At 43.8% G+C, this 17,150-nt stretch overlaps 1 protein-coding gene across 4 annotated transcripts in view; it reads left to right on the forward strand.

The window, feature by feature from the left end:
• LOC116946909 (thrombospondin type-1 domain-containing protein 7A-like) overlaps nt 1-17,150 on the forward strand; it is a 444,047-nt gene that overhangs the window by 64,075 nt on the left and 362,822 nt on the right. For all 4 annotated transcript variants that reach the window (XM_076070187.1, XM_032962175.2, XM_032962192.2 and 1 more), the window contains one exon: nt 9,695-11,550. In XM_076070187.1, coding sequence (XP_075926302.1) covers nt 11,076-11,550 — 475 coding nt within the window. In that variant the 5' untranslated portion in view covers nt 9,695-11,075. The remainder of the gene's footprint in view (nt 1-9,694; nt 11,551-17,150) is intronic.

The following is a 17,150-nucleotide window of genomic DNA, read 5'->3' on the forward strand; positions in this document are numbered from 1 at the left end:
CACCTAAACATATACCAGTTAATGATATCATTGCCCAAGTAGACGTGGCTCTCAAGGGCCTGGGTCACATCGCTGCAGACGTAGCAAGATCTGAAATCGCTGCAACCCTTAAAAACGCTAAGATGCCAGCTAGCAATCTCAGCAAAGATGAGCGTTTTGAATTATATAAATTAAAAAAGAGGGATGACATTGTCATCCTCTCAGCCGACAAGGGCAATGCCACTGTCATCATGGATAAAATAGAATATAACAACAAAATTCAAGAATTCCACAACGATGGCAGCTATACAAAAATAAAAAGAGATCCCACCAACAGCCTCGTCATAAAAACCAACAAAATCATTTCTGATTCAACCGCATTAATTGATCAAACCAAACAGTTCTTGTTGAAACCTTCTGCTGCCAGACCACCAAGATTATACGGCTTACCAAAAATACATAAAGTAGATACACCCCTTCGTCCCATCGTCTCTACTATCAACTCCCCCACCTACAAACTGGCTCGTTTTCTGTTTGAAATCCTGCGGCCTTTCACTGGAAAAAAACACCTCTGCGGTACAAAATTCTACTCACCTGGTATCGACAATCAAGGGTATTTCCGTGTCCCCAGACGACCTGCTTGTCAGTTTTGATGTAGTTTCCTTATTCACCAAAGTTCCTGTACCTGACACCATGGCAATCATTGAAGACTTGGTTCATCAAGGACTAAATACTGAGGTACCCCCCCTGGTAAGACACTGCTTAACCAATACATACTTAACTTGGAATGTAACTTTCTACAAACAAACTGAGAGCACCCCAATGGGCTCCCCCCTATATTCGGTTGTAGCCAACATTTTCATGGAGAAATTTGAGACTGACGCCATCCAGACTGCCACTCTGTGCCCAACCTTATGGAAGAGGTACGTGGATGACACTTTGTCATCTGGCCACATGGCCGTCCTGCTCTAGACCAATTCTTCAACCACATCAATTCCATACACCCAGCCATCAGATTTACCATGGAAGTCGAAAAAGATGGCAAGCTACCTTTTTTGGATGTCCTAATAAAAAAGAGACCTGATGGTTCAATGAGCCACTCTGTCTACAGGAAAGCTACCCATACGGATGCTTACCTGAAACCGGATTCCCACCACCATCCATCCCAGAAAAATTCCATCATCAAGACTCTATACCATAGAGCCCAATGCATATCCGACCAGGAACACATAGCAAGTGAACTCAAGCACGTACACCAAGCTCTTAAGGCTAATGGTTATTCCGACTACACAATCCGCAAAGCTACCACTCAAACCATGAAAAAGGACCCTCTTGAGGAGCCTTTCAAAACCATCACTTTACCCTACATTGTGGGGATTACAATAAGATCTCTAAAATCTTGAATAAACACAAGATCCAGGTCCGATTCAACACATTACATAAAATCCGTGATCTGGTTCCGTATGTAAAATATATGATTCCGGACATACAGTACCCTGGCGTCTAAAAACTAAGTTGCCTCTGTGGTAGTAGTTACATTGGAGAAACCAAACGACATGTCTCGGACCGCATTCATGAACACAAAGCAGACCTGAAACACGGTAGGACCAACACCTCGGCCGTGGCCGATCACTGTTATAATTCAGTAGGTTCACATGACATTGACTTCTCCAAGACAGAGGTTCTTTGCAAGCCATCTGGCTACCACGAGAGATTCGTTCATGAGGCTATCCACATATACAAACACAGAGACAACTTCAACTGAGAAGATGGATTCTGGCTTAGCAGTCATTGGAAGGATTTGATAAACCATTTTGGGTCTTAATTGATTGATCACGCTAAAGGTGGCTTTCAGACCGCATCCATTATTTTTTCGTCTCCCCCCTCCTCTTTTCCGAACATAGATGGACTCGTCCATCTGAACAAACTGTCAAATCGCTATCCGTGGTGCTAACGTAAAAAAATCGCCACTTTTTTCAAATTTTCTTTTTGTGGCTTTCACACCTGATGCTGATTGCTTGTGTTACAGTCGAAACATCGTGACAATTTATTGTTTTATATTTTTATTATTTTATTGTTTCCCTTCTAAGTGACTTTACCGAAAGAACCAAGATTATGAATCCCTGCAGTCACGAAAGCTTTAAATCAAAATTTACTATTAAATGCTTTACCGACCTGATGATGTTTATTTTTAAACCTCAATTTTCCTTCTGGTTGAAGGAGGTTGCAAAATTAGACTCAGGATAAATACGAGCAAAACAAAGTCGATGTACAACAAGGTCGTCGAAGGGAATGCAACTGGAAAACACAGCAATGTGTACTTGAGATGACTAATGAAGGTGGACGGGAATTAAAGAGATTAACTCAAAAGGTGGATGAGAGCAGGTTGGAGTGCTTTGGGAAAGCGGAACTTGATATTAAAAAGAAGCACAGCAACGTGGCCGAAAGAACAACTTTTTTAATCAGCGTGCACTACTTGCTACGACAAAAGGTTCAGACACATGGTCATCAACAAAAAAATATTGAACAAAAATGTAAAAGTGCATGATGAAGTTTGGAGATATGCATGCTTGGAATAATATTGAGAGACAGAAAGAGGAACACGTGGAATAGAGAGCGTACACAGGCTAATGACACGATCCAAACTCTTTAGTAAATGGGCTTGTAAAGGATATGTCACTTGAAGGGATGATGGACAATGGTCAAGAATATAACAAAGTTGCAGCCAAAGAATAGAACGCATCCAAGTGAACGTCTACTGAGGAGATGGAGTGCCGGTGCTGGATGGATAGCTGTACTGTAGGATCACGAGACGTGGTGTCAGCTTAGATAAACTGTCATCCAGCAGTGGATTAACTATGGCTGGTGAAGGTGATATGACTAGAAAAGTTAACTCATGTAAGAGGCGATTCTCATATGTGACTAATACGGCCACGTGACAATTTCATCATCAGTTAGGACTCTCTTGAATTTCCAGCTACCTGAATACCTCAATCCTTCGAATCCATATGTAGTGGCTTTATTGACGTCGGAGACTGTTCACTTGAGGCAACACGTATCTATTACAGACGCTTCAATTACAGTGGCGAATCTGATACTTGAAGAGGTAATGGCCTCTTCACCCGTACTCTATAGAGGGAACATTCCCCGAGCTTTAGCCCACGCTAGCTCCCTGGTTCCCTCTATCCTAGTCCTCTCTCAGGATGCTATCTGACCTGGCCCAGCTTCGGCACAGGTCCCGATCACCAGCCACACGAGTCTGGCCTTCAGAAGGAGATCGGGCCTCGCGGCTCTGGTATCGCACCCTGGCAGCTTTGCCCGACCCTCAAAAGGACAGCGGGCCAAAGGAGTTCCAGGGTCTGGCTAGTCGATCTTCTTTCTTCACTGGCTCTTCATCTTGCTTGAGTCAAACTGCCTCTCAGCTCCCCGGGTCCCACCTTTTATACTGTCCCTCACTGAGGGGTGAGGCTGGGAGGGATCACAGCATCCCCCACAGCCCCCCAGGGTGGTGGCCGTAGCAGACGTGTTTGTGGTCACCGTTATACAACCGCGTGTCACCCTCCCTTAACACCTCTACACATATAATTACAAATTGAGCCCTCACTAATCTTCAAATAGCTAAACTCACTGTGCAATGTGTACCCGGTGGGACAAAGGTGGTCAGGCATGGCACTGATTCTTTAAGTATAGCGAGCACAATTGCTTGTTTTTATTTGAGACATGGTGTGATTCATGTGCTAGTCAGAGAGAAGTAGTATATACCCCTGATACCCTCTCTATTATATAATGTATGCCCCTCTCCTGCATCCACACCTCACAATGGGCATTCAGCTCTTCACCGCCATTGAAGAAACGCCTTAACCCAGCAGCATGTCGCAAGACTGGTTATTGACGTGAAACAAATGCAAAGGGCAATGTAAAGTAACGACATGACTTGATTTCTGAAGGAAAATGTAAACCTTTTCACAAAAATTCGACTGAATAAAATACATGCGGTCTAATCTGACATCGTGAATACATTGAAATCAATTCACAGTTACTTTCAACGTTCTCTTCTCAAATCAGACTAGTGCCTGGAAACAAAAAAATAAGACCATATAAGAAATTATTAAACTAAACTACGTTATTTTACAAGGTAAGGCCCACTGAGCTATATATTGTAGCTCTTTTTCAGAAGCGACCTAGCAACAAATTGATAGCTCAACGAAGTGGATAATCACGTGGAATTGTATAGCAGCCAAATACTCTAAACATATGTTTCTAAATGTGGAGGGGAAAAGAAGAGGACCCGGAGAATAATCCACGTGACCACGGGAAGAGAACATGCAAACTCCAAACCCAGCTCGTCAGGTTCATAATGGACTGTGCTAACCACAGTGCCACTGCTCCATCCTTTTTCCCAAATACCCCAGACCAGCCTTGCATTGACATACCAAGACCCGCAATTCACCACTAAGTGATGGCGATGTCACCACCGCGTATACACAGGCCAGGTATACTTTGAGGCCACGTTAAGTGTCTCTAAGGCTTGCTGACGGGACGTCTCGGGACAGACTCAAGTGCCTTGGGTTGGCTAACTGAGATAACTGGTAGATGCACCAGCTGTACCCCCTACTATGCAAACGTGCTGTATTTTAGCCGCCTGGCGCTCCGCTCGTTGTTGAGAGCATCGCTCCTCTGCCCTCCATTGTTGCTGGAGGGCGACTGCCTCCAACTGCCCAGTATCATCCTTCACGAGCCTCCTCCATAGACGTCGATCTTGACACCGCTGGTACCAGTCGTCGGCAAGTCCACTCAGCTCCACATCCTCCAATACTGCATCAGTCCATCTCTTTTCCAGCCAATGTCGTGCTCGTTTGCCCCCCTCTATGCAGCCAAACAAGCTGCTTGGGCATGCGGTGGCTGGACATACGGGCTACATGACCCAGCCAATACAGCCTTGCCTGCCGGAGGAGCTCACTGATGGGAATGTGTCCATATCGTTCAAAGATTTGTGAGCTGCCTGCACAATCGTGTCTGGTTAAACCAGGATGGATCGTAGACGTACTAGCCTGAATGTTTCCAACCGGTGCAGATGTTCTATTGGAGGGGTCCACGTGTCACAAGCGTAGAGAAGGGAGAGCATGGCGGTGGCCAAGAAAACCCGAAGCTTCGTGCAGGGCGACAGACCAGGTAGCTTCCACACAGCATTAGACAGCCGATTAAAATATATTCCACTCTGGCACAGTAGGGGTGCCCTTGGCAATATCCAGTTTTTTCAGATGACAGAGTATTTTGTGACCATCATAGTCAATATCAACGTGATGTTGCGTGATTGGTGTCCTCTTACCGGACTTACAAGTAGTAAATCACTTTGTTAGAAGTGGGGTCTTTTTTGTTGTTAATAGCTCTAAAGAGCGCTCAATACATTGAGGCTAGACACTGTCAGAGTGCACACATTAAAGTCTACAGCGTGCTCGAGGAGCATCTGGGACGATCTGAATAATAACTGGGGGTGAATTTAGCTTGAATACGACAGTCAAGATAAATCAATGTTTGGTTTTAAATTGAGTGATGCATAGCAATGTATGATCGGTATATTTGTACAGGTGCTCTCACAGGAGTGATGTTAAAGAAGATTGGATTGTTATGAAGTGAAAAGCGGTGGCAGCAAAGTGTGGTGTCTTGCCGTGCCATTTAGGTTATTGCGTTGATGCGTACCACATCATATTAATAAGTTACATGAATCGGTGGGAGTTTTAAACATCTCAGAAGTGCCTACTCATGCCAAAGAAGTGCTGACATTAAGACATGTAACTCGGCAGTGTATTATTCGTAAAACAGGAGTGTTGTAGTTTGGTAGTCTTATGTACACGGATGCTTAATTAATTGTCCTTGTGGGCTCATCAGATATGTTTCGTCTCAAAAATATTAATTATTTACATTCCTTTGTCAGTTCACTGCTGCTGCGTGAAGGCCTTGCCACGCCATGTCATTCACGTTGATTGTTTGGCCATTCTTCACCACTCTGATCAACACTGGTTGTGGAAGTGGAGGCTGTGAGGAGTGCTCAGGGCCAGTTTAAATAAACACTCGCCATGAATGTTATCATTGACCTAGAATGAAACTCAAGTCGCCAGCTTTATAAGGCAGTGCATTAACCACTGCTCCCTACATTCCGCTCCCAAAAAATCACACGACACAAAATACAGCATCGACTTACGTAGTGCATGTCCTTCCATGCCACGCTGCATGAATTGAATCGCTTTGTGCAGTGGCATTATTGAATGTTTTTGGGCGATTTCATGTAAAGCACACTCTATTTGCGAGTGCACACACGAGTACATTAGTGGTGGGCGACCCCACAGGCCGGGCGTCTCGAGCGCTATGATTTAGACTCGTCCGTCGCCTACGAGACTCGCCGTGCAACCGAGGAGGCGCGCGCTCCTTGCCTGTGTCTGCCCGTAAACCCTGGGCGCAAATTAAAGGCCTGACCTTGGCCCCCTGACATTTGCAGAGAAATTGAAGAGGGAGAAAGGGAGGGGACTGGGGAGGATGTGAGGGAGGGAGGTGGGCGAGGTCGAGGTAGGTGGGGAGGACAGGAGGAAGCTTAAGAGGGGATGATGAGAAGGAGGAGGGAGAGAGGTGGGTATATTCAGGCTGTAGAAAGCTGGACGAAGAAGGAGTTAACATTAAACTATAAACTATATTTATTTCACCTGGTAAAGCCCACTGAGTAATTAGCTCTTTTTCAAACGCGACCTGGCCACAAATTGTGCCTCAACGTAGTGGCTTATCATGTGGAAATGTATAGCAGCCAAATGATATAAATGCGTGTTTCTAAATGTGGAGGGAAAAACCGGAGGACCGATATAAAAATCCACGCAACCTCGGAGAGAACATGCAACCTCTAAATATACATGCGTCAGGGTCAGGATCAAACCCTCGATGTCCTGCATACGACCTCCTGAGTTGAAGTCTTGGTCGAGAAAGAAGGGAGCAGAGAGGATGGAAAGCGAGGATAAGAGGACGAGCTGAAAGATGCTTTCTCGGTAGTACCCAAGAAAAAACATATTTGTCATATCCATGCCTTTGTAGGATAATTGTGCTTATAAATTCTGCTTTTTGAGGCCATAGCCAGCTGGTTACATTGCTGACAGCAGTGGTGCTTACCAGAGATGCCACAAAGGGCCTGGGGTACAAGATGACAGGTTTCACATGCATGGCTTGGTCATGAGGTTGACTGGTGGCTTTGCAGTGCACCTTTTTTCTGCCCATATTCAGGCATATAACCTTCACTGTACCTTAAAAGGTCCGATGAATATGTTCTGAATTTCGATTTAAAGCTTTCGTGACTGCAGGGATTCATCTTCTTGGTTGCACAAGAAAGCAAAACCAGCCCCCCTCCTCCGCTCCGGAGGTGGGGCTGGGTAACATGCTAATTCATATGTTAATTCCACCCACACAGCTTAAAAGACGCGGTCCATGCTTGGCAGTGTTCACTCAAGCGCTGTCTTCTGGACAGTCCTGTTTCTCCACCTGAAGAAGGCTACTTGTGTTGTGGCCGATACGTCGTGAGAATTTTATTTTATTGTTTTATTTTTATTATTTTATTTCCATTCTACGTGACTTTACAGAAAGAACCAAGAAGATGTTCTGAATTATTTGCAAAGGTATGGGTGCGGTCCTGAAATTGCTTCCTCGTGCCACTGCAGCGAGAGCGCAACCGAGCCCCTCTAGAGAATCCCTCTGGAGGGTACTTTGGTTGACCAAACTTCATGGAAGAGGTGGGAGTAACCGCACTTAAACCCACCACACATGACCTCCCGATCGACTAACTGTGGCATACCCATTTACTATATACTGCTAAGTGGACAGAGGCAGGAAGATTCAATAAACTTGCACCATTGTTTTAGCTGCCACACCAGGAAATTAAACTGGTGTACTTTGGGATTGAAAATACAATGTACTAACCATTCTACCATGCCAGCACCTGGATTAATCAGATTTAGTTTTTTTTTAGATTTCGATGTTATAATTACAGAGGACAGTGCTTTCGATGGGAACTTTAGGGCACATCCTTGTGTTTGCATGGCCATTGTTCATATAGACAGGGCAAATTCACAAAATACATCTGGGCAATTTAGAGTAAATCTAAAGATATAATCGATAATTTAATTATTATCGTCATAATTACACTTCTATTTCCAGATAAACCTCACTCAGCCTCATGACTCTCTTTCAGGAAGGTCCAGGCAGGTATCCTTAGTCAGGAGCAATGGCTGCTTTGTATATTCCAATTGATTTATTTGCAGTTAATATATTCTTTTGGAAATTTTGGACCAAGAAGCCTGCACACATTGGCCTACTCTTGCAAGTTACATCAAGGGATCTCTAACGTTCACTGTCAAGAAGATGGCGTGTATTTTTACAGTTAGTACACCAGCAATATTAACCAGGGTGGCCACTGGATTTGAACATCGAACATCAGACGAAGTTACTGCCCAATACTTTCCCTATATTGTAGACCCACAGACTATCTCCGAATTCATTGCTTTGATCCGTATTAACCTGGTGCACTCTATCGTAGCATTAAGTCATCTGCTGCCCAGGTCAGGTTATCGCAGTCATGTACGCGGGTTGCACGTGATGCTGCTTCCCTATGTTTACTCCCGCGATTCAAGCTCGGGTTTAGCATGTTGGATTAATCCATGATACTAGGTGTGCTTGCTTAGCAGCGTGACTCATGCCATTGAGAGTGAATGTCTTATCAGACCGCCTTTTTCTCCAGCAGCGCCTTCCTGGAACCTGCAGATATGTGAAGTTAATGGAAAAACCTAAATTAACTTTCCATATGGTGCATAAGCGGTCACAGATTTATTTGTGTATGAATATTTGACATTGTTTTTGTCGAGGAGAGCTCTTGTGTTTGCATTGCTTGAGTTTGTTGCTTTAATGTTTTCATGCAGAGGAATACAAGCGGATTTCACATGGTACGAAATAAAGAAACCACTTTAGGTCTGCCATGCAAAAGAGAGACTATCACAATGGCATATCTTCTACAGAACTAAGTGAATATGAATGTACTAAATCGGTAATTAATGAATTTAAATAACAGACAAATGGGAATGTGGTGATTTCTATGACTCAGATGAAGTGTGCAGCAAATAGGAGAATGATAAGGGGATACTTGGGGGGAGTGTGTAGATGGGGGGAGGAGAGAGGTGTGGGAGGGAGATGGAAGGGTTAGAGATGCTGTCCTGGGGTGTACCCAGAAGTGATTGATGAAGGCCTGGACGAGGGAGGGTTTGCTGATGCTATTGGAAAAATCCGTACAAAACGTACATTCCTCCGGGGTGGTCAAAATGAAGGGCAATGAGATGAGGGCACGATTGGGGGAGCAGAGAGGTCAGGCCACTGAAGCAAATATTACGCTGTGGTTTGAGCTACCTTTGTACTCATCCATGTAAAGGGTTGCTGAGAGTTTGTAAAAACTACAGAGAGTTGCTGCTGAAAACATGGGGAATTTGTTTTTCATAATGTGAAGGAAATTGAGAACAGAAGTTTCTCAATGTCATTCTCAGTGTTTCTCCCCATTGCCCTGCCGTATTCTTCAATGGGTTTATTATGTGCATACTGAGTCACCTTTATTTTGAGACTCCAATCAACTGATATTTGCTTTGATGTTCCACACTCCCCCTTGTCACCCCTGTGCCTCTGCCTCTTCTTACACCAGCCCTCACACCTCCACACGCGCTCCTTTCCTTTGTTCCTTAGGTGAAACCCAAGCCCATTGTGAATGAAGGTTCCACGCTGAGATTGCTCTTTTGGGGACACGACGACGTGCTGCCCCATACACGCGCTCCGTTACCCTTTCATGTGGAAGCTGACTACAATCACAGCGTGCTCCACAAAATAGTAAAGTGTCTGGGAATGAAACCATATAATTCATTTTTGTGCCTCCGATGCCAGCCCTGCCGTCTGATGATGGGAGGTGGAGGGAATGCTTTAAACAGTGCATGGATAACTAGTGCAAGCCGGGAGATCTGTTCCCTGACCACAATCCCACTTCTACCAACTCCGCGGTGGATGGCTCTGTCTAGCTACATCTCACCGTTATCATCCGGTGGTTCCAGCTCAACATACGAACACCTCTGAAGGACTTTGACGTCAGCCCTCATCACGGCATCAGCTCATTACAAAATATTCCTTTGCTGCTTGCAAAATAAATCAAATATTGCTACGATTTTCCATTCTTATCCACTGTATAACAAAAAAAATATCTATATTTATATACAGCGCAATTACTATTATTGAGTTTGTTATTTGGATTACAAATTAATACACGTAATTAAAGTTTTCAAATGCAAACCCTATACCAATTTTTTGTTTGCAGCAATCTAACCCTGCAAGTATTAATCCTTGAAGACGCGTGCACACATTTATAAATAATGGAATGGACGCAGCAAAAATAATGTTGGACGAGCTGTGCCAGCACACTGAATGGAATGTGGTAAACAGTGTGTAGCCACTTTGCTTCCTTGATGGAGGCAGCATCATCACCTGCAAGGAGCCTGGCTAGAACGTCCTGAAGGCATTTCCCTCTCCCTGTACACGTGTGCCTGCCTGGTGCCGGAGTGCGTGACGGAGACTTTAAGGACAAATGTGTTTTTGAACCTGGGGTGGGGGGTGGAAAGAGACACATCTTGCTCCACATGTCACATTCTTGTCTCCTCCTCCAGCTGTGGGGGTTGTGATTTCCTTCTCGGGAGTTTGATCAGGAAGAGGGAGATTAAGTAATTTTGACCCTGCCATGCTCATCACCTGCTGCGCATTTGCCGCTGCTTCTTTCCCACATATACAAGATGCACAGCTAAGCCGGAGAATATCTGCATTCCTCACGTACTGGCCGTAACTGCTGCTTTGACGTACCATGGAGGCTTACTGGAGACAAGTGGACTACAACCTGACGTCTGCATTGGGCCAACACGGAGCTCGGAATTTTTTTTAAAGCTGAGATACATCTGCATTTTCGTCACAACACCAAACGTGCCTGCTCATTTGCCATTGGACCAACACCTGTCGCTTCACGCGTTAACAGTCGGTCCCGATACGAGATGCACGTGAGTTTTAAAATTAACAAAATAACTACGGCTGTTTCTTTAAATCTGGGCACGGACACCGCCTCTCCGTGGCCTTGGGATATCACAGAGCATTGTGTCGGTTGGCCTCACTGCCCTGGCTGCCCTGCTGTGCCGGCTATACAACCACCACCCTCGCTCTCCGCCACGCTCGCCGCATACGCGCCCGATGGGACTCCACCATCCGACGCCGCTCGTCCCAGCCACCACGCAGGCCTGGGCACCACCGTGAGGCCCACGGGGGCTCTGCCGATGGGGGCGCAGCGATCGAGGGGGCCTGGGAGCCCCCCCGGAGTGGCTCGCGCCTCTAACCACGCTCTGCCACCTCCGCTGTCGCCGCCACCGCCACTATGTTCCCCGTTGCTCGTGTTGTCTACAGTCTTCGCTCTGCTGCCCCTGGCGTCTGCACTGGGCCCCCCAACGCAGAGCTCCCCCGAGCCATGGATGACTGGTGAGTCACTAAGCGGTACTGCCAGACTCAGAACTCAAACAATTATTTTTAGAGAGTGCTTAGGGTTATTAGTGTTCAGAGTGGGAGAAAATCAATGTTAAATTACGATTTTCAATAAAGACAAGAATTGGCCTATACATGTTTGTATGTGTTTAAGGCAATGAAATTGGAACTAAATCGGTTGTAATTTTATGGTATCTAATGAATCTGTTAATTTATACCTCAAGTGAACTTGATAGAGTACAGCATTCAAAAGTGAAACACTTAAAACTGAAACTGGAAAATGATTATAAAAACGTATGTTTTATATTTAAAAGAAAGCTTGATGTCTGTGCATGTGACGCACATGCTGTCAACTATGGTCAAGGTATAAAATAGTGCTGGCAGTGTTGAAGCCAAGTGATACATGTGAGATGTATACACAAAGCACACTCTCCCACCAATCATACAAGCACAACCTTGCCACGACACACACTGACAATTCTGACACTTAAATGTATTTTAAAATATTTGACTGATCCAGATTTGCAAATAGAAATGGCATTGAAAACGACACTGAGTAATCTCCCTTAAGGAACACTACCAAGCCCGCGATGTCTAAATTGGTTGATGAGCTACACAACGTTGACACGTAAAAGTGATTAGAGTAAACCAAACATTTTAAAGAATTACATTTTGTTCATTATTAGATATAAACGAGGTGGGGAGCCCAAAAGCGGGTGAATTGAATGTTTGAAATTACCTGTAATTTATGAGGAATCTTCAGAGAGAAAGACCTCTGGATTTTGCATGGATGGAAAAGGATAAAGGGACCTGATTAAATCGAATAAGGTGGTCAATATCACACATTACTGGAACACTCGGTAGCAATGGGTTTGAAGGAATTTCTGAGAACTTAATTATGTCTCCACATGAATATATAATTTGATGTCAGCTTTTACCCATTATGCTCCACAACAATTCGTAGATACATTTATTGATTAAAGATCATTTAATAAATATAGTTTATTGTGGCTAAAAGTAGGTGTCTTTGTTTTTTACGATAACGAGTAGACATCCATAAGTGACATGATTCTGGCAAAGTCCCTCTAGACTCTTTAACCCACATTATCAAACAAATACAATTTATCTTGATTTGAAGCTTTCGTGAATGCAGGAATCCATACTCTTTGGAAATCATGCTTTCCCACCTGATGACGAGCGCTTGTGTTGCGCCCGAAACGTCGTGATTTATTTCATTTTATACCTACGTGACTTTACCGAAAGAACCAATGAGTATAAATACAATTTATATCGTGCATTTAGAAGCCTACTCCAGTTACACTTCTTATAAAAGTTTATCATAAAATACTAAGCATGGTAGAATGTGGAATCATCTACAATTACTGAATCACTGAATTATCCCTTCTGGAAAACTGTCGGGGCTGAATACCCATGTGTTGTACTGGGATGAGACAAACTGAACTGGCTCAGCGATTGTCGTTATAGCTCACTGGAAAGCACTCTAAATCTCCACTCAGCCTATTAATAGCATGAAAAATTCAACAGAATCCTACACTCATTTCCTACCTCCATATTTTCTTGAATCAGAAGCGTGAGCCCTTAATGTTCGAAAGAAGCTTATAGCACCAATCTGTGCTAGATATTCACTTTTTTTAGAAAAAAAATAATACCATTCATTAGCCAACTTATGAACTTTAAATATATTCCTGATATATGTACAATGAGTACAAATTCTATTTTTTTACACACATACTACATTTCATAGAGATGCTACCATGGACTTGAAATCTAGAGGTCGCCAGTGTGATCCCCCGGCACGGTAGTTGAAACAATTGGAAATTTCTTGAATCTGTCTCCCCAGCAGGATAAATTGGTATACCATTCGATCGGCCAGACAAATGTATTGGGTAAAGTGTGGGTACTCCCACCTCTTAATGTCTTTCCAGCATGGAATAGTAGGCCAAAATACTGTCTAGATGGACTCCCTAAATATCTCCCTGATGTAGGTCCTTCTACCAGAAGTAGCACGAGCACGCAATAACAGGGCTGCACCTTTACCTGTTACTATATTTTACAAAGTATAATCACCAATGGCCTTAGCAAATGTTTCCTACCCTGGAATTCATGGGCTCATAGGTGGCCGCAGCTATAATAATGGGGCATTCATAAAAGGTACATAATGTGCCAATTGTCCATGAAAGCAATGGAGTGGCTTTGTGCCCAATCGGCACGCCTACATTCCATTGGTAAAGTTATAAATTAATTCCTTGACTTTTGTGTTCATGCCTATACATCACTGCTCAGTATAATTAAATCTATGAGTTTTTAATAGAGGCTGTAATTAGGTCTCAGTACAAATAATAGTTGGGAAGTCCTGGCTTATGTAATGTGCTAAGGGTGACCCACAGAAAACTACCCAAGGGAAACCAAGACACAATTCTCATGACCCTCCTAGCCCTTTTAATTCTGTCCTTAGACTATGGTCAAATACAATAAATTGTGTCTCTAATTATTCACTGCATTTGGAATTATGTGGGTGGCCATTAAATCGGATTGTGGAAAACTATATGAAATGGAAGTTTAAAATAAATTAATTTAATATCATCATTATTAGCCAATGCATATGCACTTCCTAATTATTCCCCGTGATTCTGCACGTGAATTGATCTCACAGCCCCATCTCTGCTACATTATCCACCACTATCGAGAGAGGAGCGGAGGCAGGGTCCAGGGGGTTGGGGCTTGGAGGGGGGGGGGGTCATGGAAAATATTCCATGACGTAATTGAAGCCCTGGTGTACGCTGTGTATGTCACTGAAAATTAATTCCTTTGCTTGACGACTTCATTGCTTGAAAAGCTAAAGTAGTTAGATTTATATGGTTGTTTGGTTTCTATCTGCTGTACATAATCCCTAAAAATGGTGCATGATGTTATAATTTATTTGAAATTAAGCCATAAGTGTCCTGCAGTACACCATGTGCTGGGCAGAGCTGATGCTCAAAGGCTTGTTCACGGTCTGTGCATAATTATACAATCTATAGATCCCACTGAGACCTAACCAAAGTTGTCCCTTAAGTGGCTCTGTTTAACTTATTCTGTAGTAATAGCAGGGACCATATGTTTTATTGTCATGTCAACGGGCACTGCCGTGGCCCTGCAAAAAGGTGTTGTGCAATTAACTCACAATTGCATTGAGATTGTTAAATGACTTTGCTTTCCCAAGATGCTGATTGACAATATTGTACACAGGTGCCTGTTGTTTGAATTTGCAAAAAGTCTACACAATCTTGTTTTTGCCATGGAGACGCGGACCTGCTTGACCCGGGCAACCTCCGAGCCGGTATCCTTCTTATGTGGTCGTAAGGTGCATTGGATAAATTTAGTCCTCTTTTGTTCATGGCCGAATTATCAGCACTATTTTGCCCGACCCTCCTCCTTTTTTTTATCCAGGCTTGGGACTGGCTCAGTTGTACACTAAATTGTGGATTGTGGACCCCCGAGGTGGATTTTTGCCATGATGTGAATTTTAATGCAGCCATATCTGGATTTTACTCATTGTTATGGCCATTGTGCATAAAAAATAAACGATTGTTTCTATTGCTATTGAAAATTTTTGACCCTCTGATTAACACTTTTCAGGAAATCAATGTATGTATATTGAACTTATTTCACACCATACTTAGCCAACCTTGCTAATCGGAGGTGCTCACCCAAAGGATGAACACAGGATGAACACAGGATGAACAATGTTCATGAGTAGTGTTCATCCTTTGGATAGACTGGGCCCAACCTTCAGCATGTGTAATTCCTACTCCAGGCTCAGAGTTGCCAGTGGAGAGGAGCATTGCCCCATGCTCATTGAAGTAGGGACATAGTTTGACTTAAACTCCGCTGAGTCTTATGTTTTTGCCAGGAGGGTTCTACTTTAAAACATTTGGCCATTTTCTTCTTGGCCACACTACCTTTTTATTTTTTTCTGAAAGGAGAAAACCACTCGCACTTTGAACACATCCAATCACATTCATCTCTGTACTGCCTTTTACAGGAACCACTTCATTACCAGAGCAGTAATTGTATCACCTATATAATAAATTATTAACAAGAATTCATATTGAAACATGTACCGCGTGAATAGCACTACATTATTTCCAGGCCTTTGTCAATCCACTGCTGAGTGAAGGCCTCTCGATGCCCTGTCGATCCCAGTGATTATTTGAGCGTACTTCTCCACACTGGTCAATGCAGGTTGGTGAAGTGGAGGGGGGCCTGGTTTAGATTGCACTGGTCATAGCCCTGGCCTAGAATAAAACTGAGGCTTAAGATCAATCACCATAGTTTGTGATCCATGTCCAAGATTTTTTATCCATCAACCCCTCACTTCATCACTTGGTGCACGTACACACTTTGGAAGTTGGGCATGTTCTAATAGCGAATGGTTCCCAGTAAATATTGGTTAGATTACAGATAGGATCTGCAAAGTCCTCTCCCAACTTCGTAATGGATAAGAAGAGTTCCACTACACTCGAGTAAAATTAAATATATGCAACTACTGGCTCCTAACTTAGCAGTAAGCATACAGTTCACGAGTTCCTGTCCATTTAAAGGTCCCATAATCAATATACAGTGAGGGAAAAAAGTATTTTATCCCCTGCTGATTTTGTACGTTTGCGCACTGACAAAAAAATGATCAGTCTATAATTTTAATGGTAGGTTTATTTGAACAGTGAGAGACAGAATAACAACAACAAAATCCAGAAAAACGCATTTCAAAAATGTTATAAATTGATTTGCATTTTAATGAGGGAAATAAGTATTTGATCCCTCTGCAAAACATGACTTAGTACTTGGTGGCGAAACCCTTGTTGGCAATCACAGAGGTCAGACGTTTCTTGTAGTTGGCCACCAGGTTTGCACACATCTCAGGAGGGATTTTGTCCCACTCCTCTTTGCAGATCTTCTCCAAGTCATTAAGGTTTCGAGGCTGACGTTTGGCAACTCGAACCTTCAGCTCCCTCCACAGATTTTCTATGGATTAAGGTCTGGAGACTGGCTAGGCCACTCCAGGACCTTAATGTGCTTCTTCTTGAGCCAATCCTTTGTTGCCTTGGCCGTGTGTTTTGGGTCATTGTCATGCTGGAATACCCATCCATGACCCATTTTCAATGCCCTGGCTGAGGGAAGGAGGTTCTCACCCAAGATTGGACGGTACATGGCCCCGTCCATCGTCCCTTTGATGCGGTGAAGTTGTCCTGTCCCCTTAGCAGAAAAACACCCCCAAAGCATAATGTTTCCACCTCCATGTTTGACGGTGGGGATGGTGTTCTTGGGGTCATAGGCAGCATTCCTCCTCCTCCAAACACGGCGAGTTGAGTTGATGCCAAAGAGCTCCATTTTGGTCTCATCTGACCACAACACTTTCACCCAGTTGTCCTCTGAATCATTCAGATGTTCATTGGCAAACTTCAGACGGGCATGTATATGTGCTTTCTTGAGCAGGGGGACTTTGCGGGCGCTGCAGGATTTCAGTCCTTCACGGCGTAGTGTGTTACCAATTATTTTTTGGTGACTATGGTCCCAGCTGTCTTGAGATCATTGTC

Source organism: Petromyzon marinus, chromosome 2 (genome assembly GCF_048934315.1).
Source record: "Petromyzon marinus isolate PM22_M1 ecotype Great Lakes invasive population chromosome 2, UKy_Petmar_22M1.pri1.0, whole genome shotgun sequence".
In the NCBI taxonomy this organism is placed as follows: domain Eukaryota; kingdom Metazoa; phylum Chordata; class Hyperoartia; order Petromyzontiformes; family Petromyzontidae; genus Petromyzon; species Petromyzon marinus.